General features: G+C 37.6%; 1 protein-coding gene across 4 annotated transcripts in view; it reads left to right on the top strand.

The window, feature by feature from the left end:
- Nucleotides 1-2,008: 2,008 nt before the first annotated feature.
- The window catches only part of col17a1a (collagen, type XVII, alpha 1a), a 33,088-nt gene continuing 8,601 nt past the window's right edge, over nt 2,009-26,495 (top strand). For 2 of the 4 annotated variants that reach the window (XM_036557732.1, XM_036557728.1), the window contains exons 1-36: nt 5,710-5,889; nt 6,448-6,521; nt 7,320-7,364; nt 7,605-7,784; nt 9,170-9,628; nt 10,679-10,726; nt 10,856-10,897; nt 10,988-11,035; nt 12,580-12,714; nt 12,802-12,897; nt 13,429-13,497; nt 14,042-14,116; nt 15,466-15,519; nt 15,612-15,776; nt 16,440-16,517; nt 16,603-16,641; nt 16,875-17,006; nt 17,983-18,237; nt 18,444-18,494; nt 18,645-18,671; nt 19,524-19,550; nt 19,648-19,710; nt 20,212-20,316; nt 20,897-20,959; nt 21,158-21,247; nt 21,478-21,513; nt 21,600-21,635; nt 22,047-22,109; nt 23,200-23,235; nt 23,329-23,400; nt 23,495-23,521; nt 24,287-24,322; nt 24,932-24,967; nt 25,255-25,338; nt 25,495-25,530; nt 26,009-26,092. In XM_036557732.1, coding sequence (XP_036413625.1) covers nt 6,458-6,521; nt 7,320-7,364; nt 7,605-7,784; nt 9,170-9,628; nt 10,679-10,726; nt 10,856-10,897; nt 10,988-11,035; nt 12,580-12,714; nt 12,802-12,897; nt 13,429-13,497; nt 14,042-14,116; nt 15,466-15,519; nt 15,612-15,776; nt 16,440-16,517; nt 16,603-16,641; nt 16,875-17,006; nt 17,983-18,237; nt 18,444-18,494; nt 18,645-18,671; nt 19,524-19,550; nt 19,648-19,710; nt 20,212-20,316; nt 20,897-20,959; nt 21,158-21,247; nt 21,478-21,513; nt 21,600-21,635; nt 22,047-22,109; nt 23,200-23,235; nt 23,329-23,400; nt 23,495-23,521; nt 24,287-24,322; nt 24,932-24,967; nt 25,255-25,338; nt 25,495-25,530; nt 26,009-26,092 — 2,956 coding nt within the window. In that variant the 5' untranslated portion in view covers nt 5,710-5,889; nt 6,448-6,457. Of the gene's footprint in view, nt 2,236-5,709; nt 5,890-6,447; nt 6,522-7,319; nt 7,365-7,604; nt 7,785-9,169; nt 9,629-10,678; nt 10,727-10,855; nt 10,898-10,987; nt 11,036-12,579; nt 12,715-12,801; nt 12,898-13,428; nt 13,498-14,041; nt 14,117-15,465; nt 15,520-15,611; nt 15,777-16,439; nt 16,518-16,602; nt 16,642-16,874; nt 17,007-17,982; nt 18,238-18,443; nt 18,495-18,644; nt 18,672-19,523; nt 19,551-19,647; nt 19,711-20,211; nt 20,317-20,896; nt 20,960-21,157; nt 21,248-21,477; nt 21,514-21,599; nt 21,636-22,046; nt 22,110-23,199; nt 23,236-23,328; nt 23,401-23,494; nt 23,522-24,286; nt 24,323-24,931; nt 24,968-25,254; nt 25,339-25,494; nt 25,531-26,008; nt 26,093-26,495 lie in introns of those variants that run through there. The other 2 variants (XM_036557729.1, XM_036557731.1) reach the window with 2 other exon arrangements.

Raw genomic sequence — 26,495 nt, 5'->3', positions numbered from 1 at the left:
TGTCCAGTGTTGTTGTGTTAGCCTCACATGTCTCAGGGGAAGCTTGTGCTAGCCTTCACCCTCCCAGCTTGGTAACGTCGTGTGATAGAGCTTCCCCAGGTGGAACTGGCTTTAACGTAATTGGGGAGGAGATGGAGTCATTCAAACGATGTTTTGTTTACCAAAAAAAATTAAGAAAACTAAATGCCTTGTAATTTTATTTTTATTTATTTATTATGAAACTCTAACACTGTAACACTGACATTAAATTATTGCTGTTCACAAAGTTGCAAATTGTTTGTTAGATAGCCGTCCACAGCATCTGAACAGGAAGTAACAGAATCTACATTTTATATTCCTATAGAGTTAAAGGCAAGTTTGAACACATTTAGTCAAATTACATGATTTGTTGATTATGAAGTGAAAATAACACATTCTCTACACAGAACACACTTCTGCACATTTTAATACTGTTTGATTTGTTGAATTTAACATTTTGGAAAAAAATATATATATATATTTATATGTATATATATATATGTTAAACTTAGCAAAGGAATAGTTGCAGATAAATGCCATATTTAAGTGTGTTCTCTGTAGAAGATTCACTTACAAATGAACTAAATATGTCATTTGACAGCATTTGACAAACATTTGAACACAGCTGCATTGCACTGCACAGCATTTTCTCATTATATAATAACCTGTCCATTTTTCTCCCATTTCATTTTCAAGTTTTAGTCCTGTCAGCAGTCGACTGCAGTCCTACTTGAGCACGGTGTTGTTTATTTATTCAGTGCAATTCTCCTCTCACCTCAAATACCTTTTTGGAGATGGTTTGTATCACGCTAAAACAGTTTTGGATGCTCTGTGAGGAATTTGGAGGGACTTCATGATTTTTGTATACAGCTGAGGATGAAACCATTTCCCACAAGCGTTGCCAATAAACTAGAGCTGGGTTTACTAGCAACACACTGCATTACAAAAACTGTGGTCATCATAATAAACACAAGCGCTGTGGAAATTTGAGAGAAACTTCATTGCAACATTCATCAGTAAGCAATGACAATCAATATTTTACACACTCAGAAAAAAGGGGCTGTGTCACTGGGGTGGCGCCTTCAAGGGCTCATCTTCAGTACTTTAGTTAGGGAACATAACTGTAGCATAATCCATTCCAATGACTGACTCCACACACCCCAGTCTCGTCTCCAGCCATCTTAATTTGTTGTTCTGTTTTAAAACATGAGGTCATGAAAAAGTGTGTTTAATCCTCTGTTGTACCTTCGAGGGTACATTTACACTGTTTGTACCTTGACGAACGAAAATGTACACAATACTTCTTTTTCTGACAGTGCAGAGGCAATTGAAATAATAACAAAAATAATACTAATAAGCTATCTGGATCATGTGCTTTTGCATGGTTGCATTTGCAATGTGTGCTCCAAATAAAATATATTTATTTTTTATGGAAATCTATGACGTGACCTTCCAGGCCTGATAAACAAAGTTCTTAAAGGGTTCTTGGCTCGTATGTACAGTTAGGAGGAAGGTTTAACTGGTGTAAAACCAATACATTATGTGGGGCTTCATTAAACTTTAAAAAGCTTCTTCACAATTACACAAATGGTTCTTTAAAGGACCATTCACTGAAAGGCTCTTTTGGGAACCAAAAGGCATTGCCTTTATTTTTAAGAGAGTAGGCGTGTTGGTATGGAGAAACATTTTTGCAAGCAGCTGTCGTCTTTTTAAGGTTACCCACTAAATATATTTTCATTTACATGAACTTTAACGACTTTACACAGGGGCACTTATTTTGGTTACTTTGCAAACCATTCACCGAAACAAAGGTCTTAAATTGCAGATCACTTTGAGTCATGATGGATGCCGTCGTTTTACTACAATCCATCTTTCAGCTAAAAGCCTAACCTGGAGGACAGTGTTTTTCTGCTCATGACTTTCTCTCTCTCTTTATAATGAATATGCCTTGAGGGTCTGTTTTCTCCAAGCTATATGTGCCCTTCACAGGCAGCTACTTACAGCCCCTCGTCTTGTTCAAACTTGCAGATAGAAACGGTGAGTCAGAACAACTGGTGTACAGTAGGTCCTGCAAAATTCCTCCAAAAACGCCTGCATACCTGCCCGCAGATTAGTCACCCTGACCCGGCCGTAAATATAATCAGTTTTCAGCACTCAGCACTCAGTCACAGCGCAGAAGAAGCCAGCGTAACCCATTTCTCCACAAAGAGGGAACAGGTGAGTGATTGCTACATTCTAAACCCTGTAACTCTGGGCTTATTGCTTTAGTAGGTATTCACCTTATTGTGCAATAATTACTCTGATTCATCACTAATATGAAACTAATATGTAAGATATGTAGTTGTGGTGATGTTGAGTTAAGTGGTAAGGTGTAGTGTGATGGTTTTACTACATTATAATTGACTGTCATAATATCACAGACAGTCAATTAAAATGATATTAGCACAACATAATTGACTGTCTGACTTCATCTAACTTTGTGACAGTCAATTATAAGAGTATTACTACATTATAATTGACTATCATAAAGTCACATGAAGTCAGTCTTTTTGCCAAAGCCATCAATGCTGCTTCAAGTGTGCAGGCAGCATTCATCCACTGCAGCTACCTGCACCCTTTAAGACTTGCAGCATCAAATATGCAGATAATCATAGAGTTGCATAATGAGTATTGATGTAGTGAAGGCCTGATGGCAATGTACACTCACACTCGCAGGATTTCTTAGTATTTTGAAAAAAAAAGTGATGCATTCAATGTACTCGATTCAAATGTGTGCATCGTTTTGTACTATTAAATTTATTTTTTTTTAATATAAGCTATTTTAAGATGCATCTTGACATCTGACCTAAAAGATTTATTAAAGGCCACTGTCCCTGACAAATAAATTAGTAAATAAAATAAATACATTCCACATAGGATGGCTCTGATCCAATACCAGGTATCAGTGTGGAGCCAGCAGAAAACTCTGGATTGGATGTCAGAAGGAAACAAATTGAATCTGATCAATCCTGTAACAAATGGCATGATACTCCACATCCTAAGTGAAGTGCTTCAATTAAAAATAGCTCCCTTAAATGGCCAGGGTCCACCAGGCAGGCCCAAAGTTTTATTATGCACTTCTATAACCTAAGAATAGCTTAACAGCTTCTAGTTTGCATTGAAGTCCCTGTAGTTAGTGAATAATAAGCCTTAGTATCTAATAAGACTGGGAATTTAGAGGGGTTGGGGCTGAGTGGTTTTTTAAAAGAAAAATAATGGACCAATATTGGCTGATGCTCAAGGTTTCAATATCGGTATTGGTGATGGAAAAGAAAAAGGGGTATTGTGTCCTTTGCCCAATGTGTGTAAGCTGACAGAGCCGTGCTGGTGTAATATGTCGTCATGTTAGGCATTGGATAAGCTTGATTCTGGTTTAGTTTAACTTGACTAAATGAGAAATACTCTGTTGTGAAAATAAAAATAAATGGACTGTTGGAGCAAATGGGGGAACATTGCTGCTGCTTCTTGTGTTGTTGTTGTTGTTGTTTACTGTTCTGTTGTGTATTTAAGCTTCCTTCCATTAGCTTATATATTTTTGTCCTCTCAGATTGTCTTAGCAATCTTCTCTCGCACTTAATACGATCATCATTTTCTCCATGTAGATGAACGATGTGGCTATGTGATGTTTGTCACATGAAGTTTCTGTATTACTATTCAGTATTTAGGTCATTTATACTATGATAATGGCCTACTGCTGTATGTACCAGTGGAAAGAAATACTTCAGTATTTCCCAACCTAACCTCTGTATGCTGCAGCTGTACAGTTGATGTACAGTTGATGTCCATGATAATCGACTGCATGCTACGGATGTGGCAGATAGATATTAGGAGTATTCCTTCAGTTCCTTTAATAAGTCTGTAGGTGTCATTTGACATTTCACAGCAAGACAAGAATATGCTTTGATTTCAGTTACAGCTTAAATGCTGTGTTTGTCTCATTAAAAAAATGATCAAAATCTGTTATTGTGCACCTTCATAAAATCAACTCAAAAAAAAACATGACAGCACTGTCGTGTGTCTACAACAGGAGAACAAGCATGTTATCTTCAAAGGCCAAGTAACAGAGTGATTTGTACAGGAGGAGAGAGATTAGTACAGTCATACAGTCAATTCATGTCTGTGAGACGTTAATCACTGTTATTGTCATAAGATATGAGGAAAACCACAACACTGTAGAACATCACAGAATAACTAGCCTTGGGACACACACACACACACACACACACACACACACACACACACACACAGATCAGTGTTGTATCTGGAACTATGCCTTGAAATCTGTAAACATTATTTATGTATTTATGACTGTTTAGGAGTTAGCGGATTACCTTCCTCCTAATGAAAGAAAGAAAGAAAGAAAGAAAGAAAGAAAGAAAGAAAGAAAGAAAAAAAGAAAAAAGAATAAATAATAAGCAAGAAAGAAAGAAATCAATAGAAATGAAAAAGAAAGAAAGTGAAGCAAAAAAATTAATTGAAAGTAATAAATAAAGACAGAAGGAAAGAATCAATTGAAAGAAAGAAAGAAAGAAAGAAAGAAAGAAAGAAAGAAAGAAAGAAAGAAAGAAAGAAAGAAAAAAAGACAGACAGAAAGAAACAATTAATAGAAAGAAAAAAGAAAGAAAGAACCAATAAACAAACAAAAAATAAACAATGAAGAAAGGAAAGAAGAGAAAGATACAGAGTTTCTGTTCATGTACTGAGACATTAATAAACATATCTGTTTATCACTTTCATACAAAAATAAAAGTTCTACGAAATAAAATATAAAATATTATGAGGAGAGGACGTAGAAGTGTTTGAACTGGAAAATGGGTTCAAAGGTAAAAATGAGAGTTTAAAATTGAGAGACATGTAAAAAGACAGTGGAGAAAAACTGATAAAATACTTAAATAAAAAGGAAAAACATTTTTTTATATACTCACAGATGTTAATGTGTTGGTTGCTGCAGTATGTCTACGACATTTCACCTCAAATAGTAAGTTAACAGAATGTAACTCATTACTTAATTTTCTGTTAACTTACTATTAGAAGTCCATACATACATACATCATCTAAACCGCTTATCCTTCTGGGTCACGGTGTATTAGAAGTCCAGTGAACTCAATATTTCACTTACTTTTTAAATTACTTCAGACAATGTTACAGAAAAAAAATTCAAACCTTTAAGGTGCCAAAAGTGTTTTTTGGAGTGATGCCTCTATATTTTGGATTTCATTTGACAATGTCTAAGGTAAAAACTAAAACAAAAATAAAGGTACAAAAAGGGGATTATCGGAGCAAGACCATATAAGAACCACTTTCTATGCCCTAAAGAACCCTTCAATGGATGGTTCTTAAAAAAACATTTTCGTAAATGAGGTTTGAGACTTGGCTTTAATGTACGGTTCTAGGAAATAATTTTATTGGTGTGGAACCTTTACATTACGAAAAGGTTCTTAAAAAAATCTTCACACTCATTTCATTTATATCACATCTACAATGTTATTATTTAAAGAATCATCGTTTTAAAGGTTCTAGGAAACCAAAAGTTGTTCTTGTAATACATTCTGACTCCTTTATGTATACGACTGTGCAGTAGTGTGGTTCCCCAGGCAGGGTGTGGATTAATGAGCCTTCAGAATGTATATATTTCATACAGTGTGTCCCATATGGAGTGAGTGAGCAGGTGCCTGAGGAGAGGAGTCTTGTCGAAACCTGCGGCGTCCAGATGTATTGAGTATTCCTGATGCCATAGTTAAAATCGCTTCATAGGGTGTGTTAGGCTTCGATTTCTTTACTCAGCCAGTGCAGTTCGGGTCTGTAGGATGGAGCTGAGCTCTACCAAGAGTGGTGAGTTTGAGCTTAAGGAAAGCTGGTCTGATGATGAGAAGAGCATCTAGACTGTCTGATGTGGCTGCTGTAGTGCTGCTGCAGGCTGCTGTTTTTGTGGATTTTAGCAGGTGTGATAGTGATAAAATTTTGGTTAGAGCAAAAGTAATCACATGTCCCTATGGCAGGGACGTGTAAATCAGCTCTAGCATGTTGGGATGCAATTAGAGCCTTATTGTTGAGGGTTTCCTTCCTTTCTAAACTCAGAGCATTGAGTGCAGTCGGTAATAAGTTGAAATGCCCTTTTTGTTTTCTGATGGTGATTGTTGTGGCATGTGAACAGCACTGAATGTAGAATTTCTATCTAGTATTTCTATTCTAAATCATTTTTTGCTAATTTGGTGGTTTTGATTTGATGAAATTTGGTGATTTGATCATTTTGGTTTCATGAAATTTGGTGATTTGGTGATTTTAATTGGGTAACATTTGTTGATTTGGTGAATTTGATCAAATATTCTTTGTTTTTCTTTTAATGCCACAACAGCAAAGCTTATTCTGGTTTATGTCCTTTTCAAACAGTTAACATGGAATGGACAGTTTAATCACATCCAAGATTGTGAACGCAGAGGGGGGATCAGGGGTTTCAGGGAAAGGTGAGTGGAAATGAATGTTCAGTGGAATATCTTTTTGATAGATATTTTCCAATAAGAACAATAAAACAGGCCTATAAAATAGTAGATTGTGTAGTAGTAACAGCTCAATATTGAAACAAGCTTTTCTTACTCAGATTTCCCAAAACAATCTTTCTTCTTACAGCTCAGACTGTAAAACGGTTGCTTCTTGTAGCTCATATTGTGAAATTATAGCTTCTTCAAGCCTCTTCTAGCTCAAACTGGGATGTTGTAGTTTATAAAATTCTTTCAGCTCAGATTGAGAAAGTTTAGCAGTGTGGCCCAGGCAGGACGCCACACTTCTTATTGCATCTTGTAGCTCAGATTGAGAAATTTCAGCTTCTTATTGCTTCTTATATCTCAGATTGTGAAATCCCAGCTTGTCCCTCAGAGCAAGCTTGCCTTTGTTGATTGATCAAGCTGCAGGCAATGTCTTTTGCTTACATTTTATATTATGAGCGCCACCTAGTGGTTATGAAAACGTCATGGAAAACACAAACACTAAATTTTGTGGCTCTGTTATTCAGTATTTTAAACTTAGCTCTTAAACTTAGCTTTAAATCTCAGCGGTGGGTAAACTTTTATTCTGAAGTTGTAGAACAGTTTGTGCAGTTTGGAGATTAATCTGTTCAGATACAGCTATTAAAGCTGAACAGTACCAGATAATCAGGTGTGTGTGAGCAGGGACTAAACTAAACTGTACTGGAATAAGACCCTCCAGGACTGGAATTTGGCCCCCCAGCTCGCATCACTTAAGAACATGTTTTTCTTCTTCTGCAGTTACAGAGACAGTGACCACAACAAGATTAACATCCCTTCCACCAAGTGAGTCGGAATTATTATTGTAATCTACACTGGTGCTAATGACAGATATTTGACAGATATTTGACAGATATTTGTACTCTTCAGAAAATAATGTTTCATGATCATCTTACACCGCGACCCAGAAGGATAAGTGGTTTAGATGATGTATGTATGTATGTATGTATGATCAACTTAATGGATAATTCACTTCACAGCCACTATCATGACCATATTCATGTGCTGTTCTCTTTCCACCACTAGAGGGCAACAGTGGTTCGGCGAGCACGCAGCGGGTCGTGACTTCTAGTTCTAGTTCGAGCTCCGCTTCTGCTTCTGGATCTTCTTCTGGAGGAGCAGTGCTGGTGGAGAAGAGGATCATCACACAGAGCAGTGGAGGAGGAGGCAGCAGCAGCAGCAGCAGCACTAGTTATGTCATATCCTGTGAGCACAACTTCACTTTCGACATCACTTCCTGTGATGAAATAACCTGTCTTATTCCTCCCATTTTACCAAAAACATGGCTGCAAATTGGGAGTGTACAAGCGAGCCCTCAGTGAATGGTGCCAAAGAACTTGTAGAGAGGAGAATCCCCAATCTGTAAGGTCTTCCAGGTTTCTCAAACGCTAGAGGGCGCTCCCGAGCGAGTCCAAAATGAATAGTTAAGATGGAGCATTTGAGCAAAATCATAGTTTATAAATGCTTAAACGTTTTTTAATGTAAAAGAATACAATCATTTCCTGAACACAGAACAGCATAAAACATTTTAACATTGCTGTTATACTTTTAAGAGCTTTTAAACTCGAGTTATAGGAGGTTGAAAGGATGTCTGTGAGTGCGAACAGCCAATGAGCTGCTCCGCTCGCCAACCAATCAGCACTCACTAGCAGTAATGCTAGTCCTGCTTCCCAAAACCCGTTTGCTGTATAAAAAAAGGAAGTATATATGTAGGTCGGTTTTCTTTGCTTTTTTAGTGAAACACGTCCTTCGACTTTATAAAATTAAAGTTCTGGGCAAGTGATTAGAAACTATTTTAGCTTTTTGTTTTTAGCCATTGAGCTCCATTTACTTCTATTCATTGAGGACTCACTCGCGGGCGCCCTCTGCTGTTTTGCAGTCCTGTTTTTGACATGATGGGGAAAAGAGGAAGTGGCCAGGCTGCTCAAAAACTGGCTCTGATGGTGCTGAATGGAGTTGAATGTTAACTCAGTTTTTTTAGTCTTCCATACAGGAATTTCCTTTCATTTTGAAAAGAAAAAATCTATGGAAATTTATCATTATTGCTCCATTTTACTAGAGAAAATAGGTTTTGGGCACTCACTGTTAAAAAGGCCTACAATCGGAGCTGAAAACTCAAAACATATTTCATGCATATTTATGCTGTTCTGTGTTAAGACAACTAGTGCATTTGTCTGTGTATTATTTACAAGATTTTGCGCAAAAGCTCTATAGGAGCCCATTCAGTCTAGACTCTCTCAGCAGTGCCCTCTAGTGTCTGACCAACCCGGAAGATTTCACTGAGTGACAGTTCTCCTCAGTTAAAACTCTCTTGTGTCAGTTTACCATATTTACTGTAAATTCAAGGCCACATTATTAGGAACCTTCCTTACAGGTTGGCCTTGCTGACATTAGGCTAACATTAGAGATGGTGACTTACATATCATGGAAAATGTCATGGAATATCAGGAAAAAGAAAAAGTACAAGAGCAGTGCAGAACATGGGCCCTTAAAGTCATTTTTCTTGCAGCATATTCATCCACTGTTGTCCCAATAACTCCATATGAACTGGAGTCATTGTTTGTTTGTTTGTTTGTTTGTCTTTCTTCCAGCATCTTCAGTAGGAGGCTCAAGTGGTGGTTCTGTCCGAGTCATCAGTGGTGGAGCTGGTAGCAACTCATCTGGGACCTCGTCTGGTACGTCCCTGTCCGTCTCAGGTGGAGCTACTGGAAGTTCTGGAGCCTCAGCTGGAGGTTCTAGCAGCATCTCGGTTGTCACAGTTGGAGGTTCCTCAGGAGGAGGTTCCTCGGGCGCCTTTGAGACCCGCTCCTCCTCCTCTTCTTCTCGGTTGGTGACCGGCTCTTCTGCGGAGCTGGCCGGCATGTCCGGCGGTTCCCTTACCATGTCCTCCTCATCGGCCATGTCAGGGGGAGGCGGCTCTCTGACAGTGACCAAGTTCAGCTCCTCTTCCTCAGGCAGTGCGATGAAGAGCGGTTCCTCATCCATTACCTACTCACCAATCCCAGCAGAGAGGAAGAGTAGCCTGACCATGCGCTCTGCGGTATACGAGGGTGAGTGGGACCTTCTGACCTCTTGACATTTCATCGCTTGGACCAATCATGATGGATATACACTGTCAGCTCCGTAATTATTGGCACCCTTGATTAAGATGGGTAACAAAGGTCAACAAAAAATGTTATGGTTGATTGGTTCTGCAGATTTTAATGCGCAATTACTGTTTATTTACTGAAGTTAACATACCAGAAAAGATCAAATCGAGCCAGTGCAAAAGTTAAAAAAATAGTTTTATTTTTGTACCGCTATGTCAGACTTAGCACATAGATAGAAACTGTGGCCTACAATTTTCAGAAACAAGCCATAATTAGGTTTATTACCTGGGTTAACTTGTTTTCACTAAAAAACACATTTTATTTTTCTACTTTGTTTTTGGATACGTTTTTACTTTAATGAAAGGTTAGAATGTTTTTTCTTTTTTTTTCAGTTTGGACTAATTAACCACAAAGATTTTTTATGATCTTTTTCCCATCTTTACCAATAATTATGGAGCTGACTGCAAGTCCCTGTGCGTGATATGCACTAGTCAAAAGTTTGGAATCAATGGTTTCACTAACATAAAACATGATTCTTATATGCTAGTTCTGTGCATGTTCGCAGTTTTCAAGTAACTAATAGGATGCTGTAAAAATATTATTAAAAATAATTATATACATAATGTCCTGTATTTCAAATGTGGTGTTCAAATTTTAAGGCAGATAACTTGACAAGAAACTAATGTAAGTAAATAATTACAGTATGTTATTTAGCATTTAATAGTGTTATGAAATGCTGAATAAAACATCTAAAAATACCTTTTAGTGTCTATTTTATAATATATAAACCTACACTGTGTGAGCTACTATTGCATGTTCTAAAATAACTGAAATATTCATAGACACATATTATTTAAGTGTTAAAGTGCTAATTTGAAACTTGTGGGAGGGAGAGAGACACATAATGAGGGAGGAACTGCATTACTCAATTGTGCGAGAAGCCACACTCTTCACTTATACACATATTAAATAAGATACATCTATCTGCATGATCTCTTTTTCTTTCATCAGGAAGCTCCAGTGCCAATTCTTCCCCTGAATACACCAGGAAGGAGTACAGTAGGTGTATTTTCTTTGCTAATTGAATAAATTGTTGTACATTTAAACCGTACTGATAATAAGTGGATTAAGGACACTTGTGATCTAAAATGATCTCCATGTTCACTGTTCTTACGTTTTCATCTTCAGCAGCTGCAAGTTCGGCCACCAGGGGGCGCAGCCAGACCAGAGGTACATGTAAAAGTCCTTATGTGTCATTCCAAAGCTTGAACAAAAGTGGCTGTAGAAGTGAAAGAGTAACTTGATTCTTGTCTTTTGCAGAGAGTGAGATCAGAGCCAGACTGCAGAGCGCCTCACCCTCCACCAGATGTCAGTACCAAACTACTGAATGAACTAATGTTGCACATTATTGTCTATGTATTGTACATAGATATACATACATATCATTTCAAAGACTGAATTCTTGTTTTCTGTAATCCTCCATCAAAACATGGTGACATTTGCCCCCCTCAAAACAAAACAAATCAAAAAACAAACAAACAAAACAGTATTTTGAGGTTTGGTCACCATGCTACGCAGCCCCTAAGGTGACGGTGATCTTTTTTAATAAGGCCTGGCCACAAATTACTATACTGAAGCCATAAATTACTATATTGAGGCCACATGTTATGAGAAACGTAATATATACATCATGTTCCCCCTGCCACCCCTAGGGACCCTTTCAGCCCTATAATAATAATAAGTTCAACTTATATAGCGCCTTTCACAAACCCATTGACGCTTAAGCCATATTGAGGTCTATCATATAAAGAGTTGAGGGAATACAGAGTCCTGGGAACATTTAGGTACACTCCTCACGTAGACCAGCCAAATGTCCCCACAACATCTCCCGTTCATGTTTCCCATCATCCTGACGAAATGTGGTCCCCACACAGAGCTGAATACATACACATAACCAATTTGGTATTCCCATTCTTCTTTTTCCTTTTGTAGATTTCTGTACTACTGTAGCTAAATGCTGCTATGCTAGCCCTAACCTGGTCATATGACCTCAGGAACCAAAAGCTCTTCTTTACTTTTTTCACACAAAAGCTTTTTTTTTTGTAATAAGCATCTTCCCTCAGGGATCAGCCAGATGTCCCCAGAACTTCAATGAATGTTCATGTTTTCCATCATTCTCTGTATAAGTTAGCTGGTTAGCTAAAATGTTTTCCTGCATGCTGATCTGCATCCCCATAAAATACTTAATATGTGGCCCCATAAATTACATCAAATAACCTTCAACTCCCTCTAGTCAACCTGAATAAGACATTATACTGCATTTTCCTTCCCTACTGTGACACATTTCAAAGTGAAACACATCAGGGAGCATGTCTGAGTGTTTTCTGTGCATGATGTTTTGATTGGAGTCCTGGGGTCATCAAGGTCACACAGGGGACAATAAACAGTCAGATTTTCAATATGAACACACTCACCTTCAGCTAGGCTAACCTCAGTGAGCTAATTAGCTGGCAAAGCAAACTTTGTAACGCAAACTGTTTTTTTGAGAAGTCAGAGCGTATCAGTCATAAACTTTGTGAATAATCAGAATAATAGAATATCAGAATATGTACATTTATAAATGCCAGCAGTTTGGACGTTATTCTTCCATTGGAACTTCATGAAAACTTATTTAAGGAGACATGACTGAGGAAACATGGGGCCATGGAAACAGAGTTGTTTTCTAGAAAACAACAATAAGGGATCATAGGAAGGATCCTGTCTGAATTAAGAAATTCAGGTTCCATTTGAAAAAGTAAAAGCCAAAGATTTCTTTTTGTTTCCTGAGGTTCAGCTTAGTGCTGGGTTGGGGTTGGCAGTTAGCTACAGTAATCAGCGTAAAAGAACACCTGTGTCTGTTTGGGTGTGTGTAGGGACTGAACTGGATGATGTGAAGAAGCTGTTGAAAGGCAGTCGTTCCAGCAGCAGCAGTCCTCCTCGCTCTCCCACCAACACTCTACCCATTCCCAAGAAGGCCAGCGTAGAAACACGCACTGAGAGCCACTCAGGTAACACACACACACACTTCACACACACACCTTACACTTTTACACACGCTTGATGGTATTCAGTCTTGGTTTTGTTTTTCACGGCAGGTTATGACAGCACTATTCTGGATTCTGCGTACAGTGGATATGGATACCACACCAACCCCAACAACCTCAGCCCAAACGCCACCCTACAGCACAGTGGTGAGAGAGAGAGAGAGTCTATATACTTATTGATTGTTTCTTAGATGAAGGGTATCTGTGTTTATGTGGTGTCTGTATGTATTATTTTCAATATTCATTAAAAATCTATTAGGATGAAATTTAGTTATCTTTCAGGTGGGGCGTCTTACTGTCTTCTATTTTACATTTTAAAGTATTTTTAACAAATTATTTTAGTTGTAGCTTCAATAATCCTAGTAAATCATAGAAACTGAAAAATATTCCTTTCTGTTTTTGTCATTACTGGAAATGATTGTTGTTTTCATTTGACACTATATTTCTATCCAGACATGCTTCCAATTAGCGATTCAGATACTTCATGCTGTGCTCTGATTGGTGTTCCGTGTTCATGCTGTGCGCTGATTGGTGTTCCGTGTTCATGCTGTGCTCTGATTGGTGTTCTGTGTCCATGCTGTGCTCTGATTGGTGTTCCACGTTCATGCTGTGCTCTGATTAGTGCTCAGTGTTCATGCTGTGGTTTGATTAATGTTCTGTGTGTATTGCCGTTTGTAGTGGGTCTGCAGAACAACCTGGCGCTGAGCTCTTCTGCCATGAGTGGTGGTCTTTCTGCTGGCGGCGCAGGTGTGTCTCAACACTCAGACCACAGGCCACTAATTCCACAGTAGTACACTATATACTATCAGTTTCTCAGCACATTACATGGTATAATGGGCTGATTTTTTTGGTAACTCTTAAGACCTCAAATACATTTCCTTTAAGCTGTTTTCATTCATAATGAGCGAATTTGTGATCTACACTCACTTTGTTAGAAACATGTACCTTGTACTTCCATTCACTGACCACTTTATGCAGTCTACCCACCTTAAAGGTCCACAATATAGTGTACAACTACAGACTGTAGCCCATCTGTCGCTGCACAAATTATTAGCCATGCTCTACCGCACGCATCATTGGTCAGTTTCCAACCACATGCCACTGTTGACCAGGTATTATGTGGGGGTTACTCTTAGCACAGCAGTGACACTAGTAGTAATTTACTGTCTCCAACAGTACACAAGCAGGGTGCAGCTACAAGGGTGGTGGTTCTAATAAAGATGTAATACATTTTTAATAACCAGAATGTTTCTTCACTTGTAAAGTCGTTCTTTGCTGTTGGCTTTTCTAGTGTATGGAATGCAGAATAACTTAGCCACCAGTGGTGGTGTGGCCCTCACTGCAAATGGAATCGGTGCTGGTCCAGGTGAGTGAGCTACTGAGAAAGTAGCAATGAACTTAGCCATAGTTCAAGAGGTCATGGGTTTGACCTTTGTTTAGAAGAGTTCGTCCTCAAAATAAGGTAATTAGCTGTGAATTAGCTAGTTAACTGTATTAACTGCAAAATTTACCACTGACTTATTAACGCTATTCAGTAACAACCATACATTATTCATTAACTACTTTGAATCTAATATGTTGTTGTAGTGAAGAACTGAAATGTGGGCCCACATTCAGTCACTTACAGTTTAAGGGCTTAGTGTAACTTGAAACCATTGTGAACTTGTGAACTCCCATATTACACAGTTTAGTGTTCTTTCTGCTCTAACAACCTCATTTTAACCTCATTGAAAACTTGTACCTGAGCTAATATGTCAACCCCTTAAATGGCCAGGGTCCACCAGGCAGGCCCAAAGTTTTATTACACACTTCTACAACCTACAAATAACTCAACCAGTTTGCACTGAAGTCCCTGTAGTAACTGAATAATAAGCCTTAGTATGTAATAAGCCTGGGATTTTAAGGGATTAAACAAAGATTTAGCTAAAAGCCACCAATAGTGTTTGTTTATAGTGTCTCAGTGAATATGATAAGGACACGACAATTTAATAAAAGTTTTTTAACCTGTCCTCGCCAACTTTGACTCAGCACTAGGAAGTGTGTTACACCTACACTACACGAGTGACCGCTTGCAACACAAAGGGAGGACAGGACAGTATGCGGCAGATTATTCAATAGGAACGCACTGACCCTCAGCTAGTCAGGCCTTAGTGAGCTAGTTAGCCAGCCAAGAAAACTATTTTAAAGGACATTTGAGCAAAGTACATAAATTCTGTATATATTTGCTTTGTCTGGCTATAAGCTAATACACCTATAAACCATGATGAATTGCCTTTTTTTGTTGCTGTTAGCTGTGTAGTCTTTAGTTTGCTAACTAGCAAGTTAGCAGAGTAAAGTAATGAAGTTATATCAGCAGTCATGTATAACAGATGGAGCAGTTTGCTACCTAAGACTCCTTCTGAACTTATTCGTGCGATCCCTCAGAGCGCTCATGTAATAGACTTCACTTGAGCTAATAGAGTAATGGAACCACCCTTAAGATGGTGTCAGGTATTCAGTGTCAGGGTAAACAGTAAATGGCAAGGCCAAGAGGAAGAGTGCATGTTAAAGCTGAAAAGACCAGCAGACATCAATAGATTGACCTCTTGAATATCTTTTCATTCTGAAGGTTTAAGGTTGAGGATTTTTTCAAGAGCTTTTCAAGAATATAAGAGGAATTTAAGGGAACTGTCACATGAAAGAGAGTAGTTCTAACTATGTGCTTGTCTTTTGCAGTGTACGGGGTGCAAAAGAACATTGTGGCCCCCGGAATAACAGCCACAACTGTTGGTGAGAAATAAGGACAGCATTTTGAAAAATACAAACCAATCATAACTCAGTCTCAGTTTGACTTCCACCCAACCTCCTTTTCTATTTTGCAGCTGCCCCCAGCAGTCCTGTCACCACAGATGATGTGTTTGTTAAAGACTACAAGTTCATGCTGCTGGAGAAAGAGAACGCTCCAGCGAAGAAGGAGAGCGAGAGGCTGATAATGTCTAAAAACACAGGCAAACAGTTCACCTCAATCACCTCCTCCAGCGGACCGAGTAAGGAGAAGATATTATGGAAAATTAGAAAATAATTCTACCTAAATGAATTTTACGTAATTAAAAATTCTAACGTATTGAAAATAAAATCATTTAAAGTGTACATGATATGACTACTATCTAAATCACAATAGTAATTGTTTTATCCTGAATTTAGAAATGCATACATACATATACATAGATACACACATTAATTACATGTTACATGTTTTGTTAACACATTCTCAACAGAAAACACACTTGGACATGGCATTTTTAGGCAATTTTAGTTCCCAATTTCTACTCATTTGCTTATTTGCTTATTTATCTGAGTTCAACATATTGGAAAAAATAAAACACACAATATAAAATGTGCCACAACTTTTGCACGGACCACTTTTTTCCCCCCATTATGTTAAATTCAGCAAATAAACAATAATCGTGCATTAAAATGTGCAGATGTGTTCTCTGTAGAGGATGTGTTAATTCTCATTTCAAAAATCAACAAAAAATGTCATTTTATCGGGGCGCTCAAACTATACATGCAATTGTATATACAGTGGAGTCTAAATGTCTGAGACCACATTGAAAATCTGGTATTTTTTCATTTAAACCTGGAAATAAACAACAGTTTAAGAATCTTTGAGTTGATGTTGATATCTGATGAAGTTTCTGTCACGACAGCCTCATTTTCAGAGGACTCACTGAAGCGGGAAAAGAAGATGGTCTCCAGTACTGTTGAAACAACCACAGTGGCGAATGGTCAGTTCAGAGATTTGATTACATTGATTCTTACACAAAATCCATCAGTTAGCATCCACAAACAACCTGTATTCTGTTTTTACAGGTGCTAAAGCTTCAACGAAGGACAAGGCCACATACGCAGGTATGCAACAATAACTATTACTTACTTATTACTTATTATTAATGTTACTACACTGTAGAAATCACATAACAGTGCTTGACAGCTACACAAATAAAGGACAAATCTTAGTACTGTAAATATGGTACTTTTTATTTTCTTACATAAATCCCTAAGGTTACATCATTAGGACATTTTAAAGTTATAATTACGTTGTTATCGATTATTAATGACTGTCTATTCTTACGTTACTGCAGAGATTCGTAAAGAGGAATCTGGGGCAACTAAACTAGGATTCTGTTCCTGCTGTACGTGGTGGATGTGGCTGCTGGGATTATTGCTGGGGCTGCTGTTTATGCTGGGCCTTCTCTTTGGACTCATCGCTCTGGGTGAGACACGTTAGCACAAGCAATGTAACAATGCAAAATGTGTCTTTGGGATTGTTTTGGCTTCTGTCTGTTTGTTTAACAATGTTATATTTTTAATTTGCTTTGCTTTTCATTTAAGTTATTTAATTATTCACATGTGATGACCAGCGGTGTAATGATACACAGCTTTTTAATTTTGATACCATTTTCAGTTCTGAGGTTGAGATTTAAATCCACCATTGATGATATTTTGAGAATATCTTGAGTCTGCAGAGATCTAAGTATATTATTAGCTAGTTATATCACTTATTAAGTTATTAGCAACACAAAATACAGTTTTGATGTGGTTCTTAAAGATTAAATGATTTGGATGATGTGATTTGGTGTAACACATTCAACAAATCATTTGAAATGAAATATTATTCATGGTTTAAAATAGTCCTGGGAGCAACTACAAGCACTTAGGAACTTCTTTTGAAGGGCCTAGAATCATGGAAAACTGAATTGTCCTCACTTTTTTGAAATAATTTGAAATAGTATGTATACATTGTTAATTTCACAGTGTACCTTTTATTACCCAGCCCAACAGCCCATATTTGGAAACTAAGGTGCAAAAACAGCCTGTTTTAATTTCATTGTCTCTGTGATGTCACAAAAAACAGACATATTTAAGTATATCCACCTATTCATCCTACATTAGTTTAGCCCCGCCCACTTATACTGAAGTTATGAGGAGACTTTTGACCAGGACTACTTTTTGAATGAGACACAATACAGAGCAGCCAATCAGAACAGAGATACTTCACATATATATGGTCTTAAAGACACAGTAACAAAAATAGCCTGTTTAACTCTAGTGGGTAGAGAGGTAAAATAATTCTGACTATTATTGGTACACAAAACCCACATTAATGTCATAAGTGGAGTTCAATGAAAAAAAATAAATGCAAAGAATATAGAGACCTTTATTTGATTTTGTATATCTGTGTGGTTCTAGCTGAGGAAGTGAAGGCCCTGAAGGCTCGTGTAGATGCTCTGGAAGGGGGAAAGGAGAGCTCGGCCTCGGCTCGCACCAGCCGTTTATCGTCTTCTGTGAACATCGTGGATCCTCTGGACTCCTCATACACCTCAGTAACACGCTCGGAAAACACTATAAACCTGAGCTCCGACCCGGCACAGCCTGACCCTGCAGCTCTTCACAGGACAATAAAACAGCTCGTCCAGTCTGAACTCCAGTCTGAGAGCGTCAGAGGTACCCCAAGAGTTTGTGACTGAGTTTGTTCTGGAGGTTAAACATTTATGTAGATGCGTATTTCTGAGTAATTTATTAATTCTTTCTCTGGCCATTCATTCATTCATTCATTCATTCACAAATCCAGCATTTGTATAAAGTGACGATTTCATTTTGAACTCCTTTGTGATTATTTCATCCATCTTCCCTCTTTATCATCTATGTAGCTACACTTGCGACCTCACTGAGAGGAGAGAGAGGAGAGCCTGGACCCAAAGGTGTGTACCTGACCATTTCTAACATTCAGAAATTCAAATTCAGACACTGTGATGAGTAACTATTTGAAAAAGTTGCTAAATAAGCTAGCTGTGCCATGTTTCTTCTGAAGCTCTTCTATTTTTTTTTTCCACCTCCATTTTTATGGACAGGTGACCCAGGAGCTCCTGGGGTTAAAGGTAGGTAAATCATCTCACACTACCCATGTACAGAGTAAATTATCAATCGGTTATTAGAACCCAATGAAGTCTAGTATGTCCAATTAAGAGGCAGTTTCTTTCAGTGTCCTTATTTGTTTGTTTTTTTCAATCCTTTTAGAGAGCAGTGTTCTGAATCTGCATACAGCATATCTCATTTTTTATTTTCTTTTAAATATTTACATAAAAGCAATTTACAGTGATCCCTAAAAAGTATTTGAACACGTGTGCCATACTTAACAATGTAATAAGTTCATTGTGGTAGGAAACAAAACGTCATACCACGTGCCGTTTATTGTAAACAGACCATTCCAAGACTGTAATTTTCTTTTTAGCAAAGTATTTTTTTAATGTGCTGATGAGTTTCAGATCACTATCATCTGAGCAGTTTCTTTGCAGACTTCTGCAGCTTTGGATCCAAAATGCCTTCTGAGTTCAAAATTCCATCAGTAAACACAAACTCACCAACACCACTGTAAATAAATAGCCCCAGACTTTTTCACCTCTGACATTTCCATCTCTATAATTAGAATTCTCCACACAGTCTACCAGCAGTTTGATGTAGCACTAAAAGTGTTTTTCTCTCAAAAAAATTTATTTTGTTGCACATTTTATGAAATAACCTAAAAACGTGGTGTATTAGTGTCCAATTACTTTTTGAGGCTGCTGTATTTTGGTTTAAATTAAGTGTTCTCAAGAGATTTGTGACTTCATTTTTGATTGGAAACATGTACAAGAATTATTTATAATCCAGAAAATGTAAAGTAAAATCCTGGTGCTACATTACTGATCTCATTGTGGCTACATTTGAACAGTTTTCGCCCTTTTTTTCAGGTGATGCAGGATTTCCTGGAGTGCCAGGTGAGAGGATCATCACCCACACTTTTCATAAACAGGAAACAATCAAAATATTTCTCCTTTGTTTTGTCTTAACATTTGATAACTACATTTCCTCCAGGTCCTCCTGGTCCACCTGGCCACGCGGGACAAGAAGGCCCAAGAGGACCTAAAGGAAGTGCTGGTAAGATTCTAGAAATGCTTAAAACTTCATGGCTCTTGCTAGGCTGTTAGTTTTCTTAACCTGTCCCTAAGCAGGAAAGGCAACCTGTTTTTAATTGATCATGGTTCTGATGTCACAACCATGAGCACATTTACATGTTTACAGTTTAGCTACCCATTCACACTGAAGTGATAAGGAGTGTTGTTACTGCAGACTGATGTAAAATTTTTGGAGTGGAAGATTTGGGGAAAGTGATTAAATGTTGTGCTGTTCTTGACTACAAATGTATCATGTGAATCCAGCCAATCAGAAGAGAGGCCTTTTAAACATGTCTTAAGGGGACATTAACAACACAGCCTACTTATTTAAGGGATAAAAAGAGATTGGAAAAAGAACTGAGAGACTACTTTTGGGACATTTAACCACATGTACGTCATAAACAGACTTTGGGGGGAAATAAGAAATTAAAGAAAAATACAGAAACTCTAAAGTTCAGACATAAGCAGATATGTTTCAAACCAGGTGAGCCAGGCCATGATGGTCCACCTGGACAGAGGGGCCGTGAGGGGCCAACAGGACCCAGAGGAGAGCCAGGCCCTCCAGGAGTCGGAGAGAAAGGAGACAAAGGTAAGAACAGTTAATGCTTTTCAGCTCGACTCTTGATAGATGTTGAGTTCTGCAAAAATGTATGGATCTGCTGAATTTTCACTGAGAATCTGTGTACTGGAAGCTGATTGGTTCCTGGCTCCACTTTCTAAAACATTTCATCCAACCTCCTGTTTAGGGATATTTATCCTCACAACCACCAAACTATTTCATACTTTGCTTAGCGATTAAATGCTGACATGTCTTTAAATTTTAAGACAACTTAGTTTAGTCAATGACTTTTTTAGTACTGCATCCACAAACTACAGTTTACATGGAGCTCACTCAGAATACAGGGATTTTTTGGATTTTTTTACTCAGTTCCTCCCCAATTTAATCATTGATAGTTTAAACCTAGGTTGATTGAGACAGCCAGTTAAATCAGCATTGCTAATGCAGGACCTGACCACTTTAGTATTATTTCTTGTTGTCATGACTGGTCTTACTGGTATTACTTAATAAATTATTGTTAATTTTATTGCTGTCTCTAATTCATCATCTGCACAAATTAGTTTATAAAAGTGGAGATAAAGCTACTCTCACCTAAATTGTTGTTCTTCAGGATCAGCGGGAGATCCTGGAGCACCTGGACCTGCTGGACCACCCGGACCTATGGGACCCAGAGGTGCGATGTGTGCATGTTGCATGTGATGTGGTGTAACAAAGTGATGAAATAATTGCTACTCAAGTATATTTTGATGCTGACATGTAGTTTGCATACAATTATATGTGCATATACATCAGCCACTGAGTTAGCAATATGGCTGCATATTTTGAACTCGTTTTCATATAAAACGTATGTGTATGTAATGTGTCATATCAGGTGAGGTGGGCGCTCCAGGTAGTGCAGGACTTCCAGGGGCTCCTGGTCCTCAAGGTTTCCGTGGAGACGCTGGAGACCCTGGACCAAAGGGTAAGTATGAATTTTTAACATGCGTTTGTATTTATTTATTAATTACTTAACTTATTTATTTATTCTCTTACAGTCTAAAGGAACGTAGATGGGCATAATACAGAATCATTTCTAGTGGCTACTGAATGATAAACCTTATCAACTGAGTAATAAGCCAGGAGTTGAAAGATGAAATAATGGTTTTTTTTTTAGGTTTATAACAAACTTTTCTTTTGCTCTTTTTTGTACAGGAGAGAGAGGACCTGCAGGGCCTCCTGGAGCTAAAGGTTAGCCAAAAGCTGAGAAATATAGTTCAAATATTTATTAAAATGGTAGGTTAGTTATATATGGCGTATCTCATCTTCAACAACAGGTGATCAAGGAGAAAAAGGACCTCGTGGTGCCACTGGTAGGTCACCTTTTTACACAAGATATGACTGTATGTTCTCTGAAAACTGGACAAAAGTGGAATAAAACTGTGTTGCATAGCTATAAACATTAGCAGCAGGAGCAGAAGTCTGAATTTTGGCTTTACTTTTTCATAGCTGAGCAAGTAAGCCAACAAATGAAGATGTTTTTATTGTGTTTAAATGCTATTTTTTATTGTGGCAGCTGTGTGTGATACTTTGATATCAAGAAAGCTGTGGCTATTCTGTCTGTTTTGTGCCGACGCGACTGTCTTTGTGTATTGTGTACTGTATTGTGTACTGTGTTGTTAGCTAACTTTGGAGATAAACTTTGGACACTGTATTGTTTTATATATTGCCTGTGTGCTTACTGTGCACTATTAGTCACAGTTGCATCATCACTGTGTTTGCAGGAGAGCCAGGACAGCCAGGACCTGCAGGTCCACCTGGAGAGAAAGGACCTAAAGGATCAGCAGGTGGGTCATTTTCATGAGCAAGACTGGGATCAGGAAAAAATGAAATGACTAAAACTTAGTTTCCTTTTTTTAAAATACAAATAATGATGCCTGCTAGAATAATTAAAAATAAATCTCAATTTATAGCAACATTTTCAAAAAAGTATTTTACAATTGTATTTCACTACTGCTACACACTGACAGTGATTGAGGTTTTTATTTTCATTTGTGCCACATGACATTTTGTTCTCATAGTTTACATGGACATCAGTGAAGTAAAACGTTTTGATAAACTCATTAACCTTTTCTCATTAATCCTCTAAAAGGCCTGGGCCCACTGGCTGGCTCAAACTTTTATTACACCCTTCTGTAATCTAAGAATAGCTCCATTAGTTTGCATTGAAGTCCTTATAGTAACTTAATAATACACCCTTGTATGAAATGAATCTGGAATGTTATTAACCCCTTAAAATCCCAGTCTTATTACAAACTAAGGCGTATTATTCAGTAACTACATGGACTTCAATGCAAACTGGCCGAGCTATTCTTTAAAACTTTAGGCCTGCTGGTGGACTCTGGCCATTTAAGGGGTTAAAAAAAGGGAAAAAATGATAAATATCGCTAATGAGAAACACATATGTGGACACACTGCAGAAATAAGTATTAGGGTAAAAACCTTTATAATAGAAAATCAGAGCTGTACCATGTAAAGCTACGATTGATCTACTAAATGCCATGAATGTGGCTTATCTGTGTGATTCTTATGACATTCAAATATTTATGGATATGTCTTGAGGCGGTTTTCTGAGAATGACCCAGGTAGGTACAAAAGGGAAAGACGGGACAGGTGAGGCAGTGGATGGAACTACACATGAAAAAGGGATGTATTTTGAATGGACTTCAAATTAGTTTCACACGAGAAATGTAGCAGTTTTTCTACCTTCACTGAAGCAGCTTCAGTAATAAAAAACTCAAAATGATAGTTGCGTATATTACCCACCTATCAGTAACTATTTGCAGCTTTGCATACAGTGCACATTGAATACAGTATATCTTATATATACTAATCTCTATATATTTCATCATCATTCCTATTTATCTAATTTTGCAGGTCCCCCTGGGCCAGATGGTGAAAAAGGCACTCGAGGTAGGTTTAAAAGGCAGTGAAAATGTTTCAATATGTTTACTCACTGATTGTGCTTGAGTTTCCAGTGTGGCCTTTTTATCCAATAAACTTCAGGTGACCAAGGACCAGTTGGGCTGCCAGGTCCACGTGGACCACCTGGAGCTCCAGGAGATGCAGGAACACCAGGTACTGAGCAGGAAGAGTGATTGATTATTGATTATTAGTAATAACTTGTTCATGGCCTGGTTGAAGTCTCACTATTTCAATGGACTGTTTTCAGGATCTCCAGGGCTGCAAGGACCACCAGGTAGGTTTAATCGTTTAATTAACATCAGCAGTACAGAAGTTTCATCAGATAATATAAAAAGATAACCACATATGTATTGAGCTAATGTGAACACTGAATTGAACATCTCACTAGGGATGCATTCAGAGACTTTGGCTTTGTCCCCTTTAACTTATTAAAATCTTCCCCAAAGAAGTTACAGTGTGTGCATGTCAACGAAATTTGGATCACTGTGGAAACTGTCGTTATTGATTTGTTGCATGATAGTAACAATAGAAGGCAACTGAAATGTAAAGTAATTCTATTAATGTTTTCATGCTCAAAATGTTAGTTGTTATAGTTAAAACAATAAAAAAGCATGAATTTTGGATCGTGAACTTTTTTAGATCCTGTTCTTTATGTGTAAAAAAATACGGCACTGAGACATCACATCATTAAAGGAAAATAGTTTACTGAGTAAAAATATAAATACAACACTTTTGCTTTTGCTCCCATTTTGCAGCAGTTTGATTTAAAAAAAAATCCAGGATATTTTTTAAAAGTGTGTCACACTGTTACAGGCAAACGGTGGTCACACCAGACACTAATGTAGGAATTCTGTTTCACGACCCACCCTGTTTTGTGCAAATTTTCAATAAATCTTTTCAGAAAAAATGTTGTGTTTATATTTTTGTTTAGTGTAAATTAAAATGAATTTAAGGGTTAATTGACTTGAATATCTGATATATTTTCAGTAAATTGTAGTACTTTTTTAAGGGACTATTTCATTTTGATTCCTCTTTATAGGTTTGCCAGGGACACCGGGTCAGCCTGGAGCTAAGGGTAACACCCCTAGACACTCAGTACTTCTTTTGTTAGACTTGATTGATATGGTCATTAAAGCTGCACCATGTAAGGTTTTTTTTGTTACAGTTGAAAGAAGTAGTGTCACCAAGTCAAAAACAGGCTAAAATATGGTGTGCGTGCACTGAGTCGCCCTTGAAAGCCTGAAATAATGATTTAAAAGTCAGAGATTTCAGGTCAGACATTGGAGTTTTTCAGACCACGCTATATGTCTTTACGTATTAACATCACATGAACAGGCTCAAAAAGAAGGTCTGGCTCAGTGTTTAGGTCTCAAATGCAAAAACAACATTATACTGATGAATATGTGATGACAATAGTACATAATTCACATCCTCAGAAGACGCATCCTTCACCAAGTTTTCACTGAGATCTTTTTCAACACTCAAACGTCAGATCAATCCACTTGTCAGGGTCCAAAGCACAACCCCATGTTACAAAATGTTCCTCTACATGTTGTGCAGTTACACATTTTCACCTGAGAGGTCTCCAAATCCCCAAATCTAACATTCACTTTCAGCAGGTGTGGTTTAGTACACTGTCACTATGTCATTAAAATGAATTTGCATATTCATTGCTCTCGTTCAGGTGAGCCAGGTGAACCCGGAAGAGTTATCTCAGCAGGTGAGTAGTTCTCTGTCTTCGATCTTGATCTTTGAAGACTTTCTGCTAAACAGTTTAGCCTTTGTTAAAGGAATAGCTATGCAACACAAGCTAACACAGCTAATGTTGGATGGAAACTAGTAGCCATCACTTTTTTCACCATGTCACTGGCATAATTCTATTTATCATTACTAGCATTTCTAAGTGAACCACTGCTTTAATGTTTAATGTGGAATTGATTGTTGATTACCAAATGTTCTGTTGTGTGATAATTTAAATATTTCTTTTGATCTCTCACTCTGTGACAGGCCCAGCCTCCAGCACTGTGGCCATTCCTGGACCTCCTGGACCTGCTGGACCTCCAGGCCCTGCTGGCCCACCTGGACTGTCAGGTAGGCCATCTTCCTAACTAAAAAGTACATCTGTAGCAAGGTTCACTTTGTGCAATCATATTGCATACAAGGATAAGAAAGATTTTCAAAATGATAAATAATAATCTGATAACATGTATGTTGTTGTGTTGTTAAGGGATTGTTCTCTCTTTTCAGGTCCTATTGGTCCTGCTGGTCTTCCTGGACCACCAGGTAAGAAGCTAACCATCATTCATTTAGAGAATCAAAATCAAAGCACATTGCACTTGATTTTACACTGCATAAACAGTATCTTGGCACAGGAAAGCATTTTAAAAAAGTAGACAATACAGCTAATATTTCTTATTGTTCTAAGAATATTTTTAGGTCGCTACCTATTTCAAGACTTTTTTTGTAATATATATTTTTTAAAAAATAATTTGACTTCCATCAAGCATACTTTCTTGAAACAATTAAAATTATGTCAGTTCAATAACCTCAGTTGATAAAATTACTTAACAATTAGGTGAAAATGTTTAGAAATATGTTGTGTAAGTGTAAAACATGAGACATTTTCATTTGCCAAAATATAATTTTAGCAGTGTAGTAAATATGCCTTTTGTATGTGGTCGTCCAGTGTTGTATGTTGTATGATTTCTTATTTAGTAAAAGACTTCTGTGGACATTTTTTTGTGCATTGACATTTTTACAGGGCCAAAGGGTGATAGAGGTGACAAGGGAGATGATGGAGAGCCTGGCATCTCTGTGAAAACTGTTGAAACAATCAAGACTGAAAGTATGACCTTGCCTTTCTAAATAATGCTGGCTAATACCATGTCTGGACTACTTTACATTAGATTTTTAGAATATTAAATACTGAAATTAAATCCACATTCCAATTCAAACTATGTGAACACGTACAATATATCACTGTTGTCAGAAGAAAACCTTGTATCTCCATAATGATAACTTTACAGGAGAAGGAAAAAACATACTTTACTTTTAATGTAAGTCAATGGAACCAGAATTTTTTCCAAGTCATTTTCGGCCATTTCTTTTCGTTCATTCATCATGAAATTTATGTACAATGTAAAGGGCAACAAGCCTTTTCATACTATGTCACAAACTAAAAAACGAGGTTTTGTTCTGACAGCAGCGATGTCACTTAGAAAGATGGTAGAACAAGAAGTTAATTTGAT

The sequence above is a fragment of the Colossoma macropomum genome, unplaced genomic scaffold (genome assembly GCF_904425465.1).
Source record: "Colossoma macropomum unplaced genomic scaffold, Colossoma_macropomum, whole genome shotgun sequence".
In the NCBI taxonomy this organism is placed as follows: Eukaryota; Metazoa; Chordata; class Actinopteri; order Characiformes; family Serrasalmidae; genus Colossoma; species Colossoma macropomum.
Note: the sequence above shows the minus strand (reverse complement) of the source record. Positions and strands in the feature narration are given on the sequence as shown.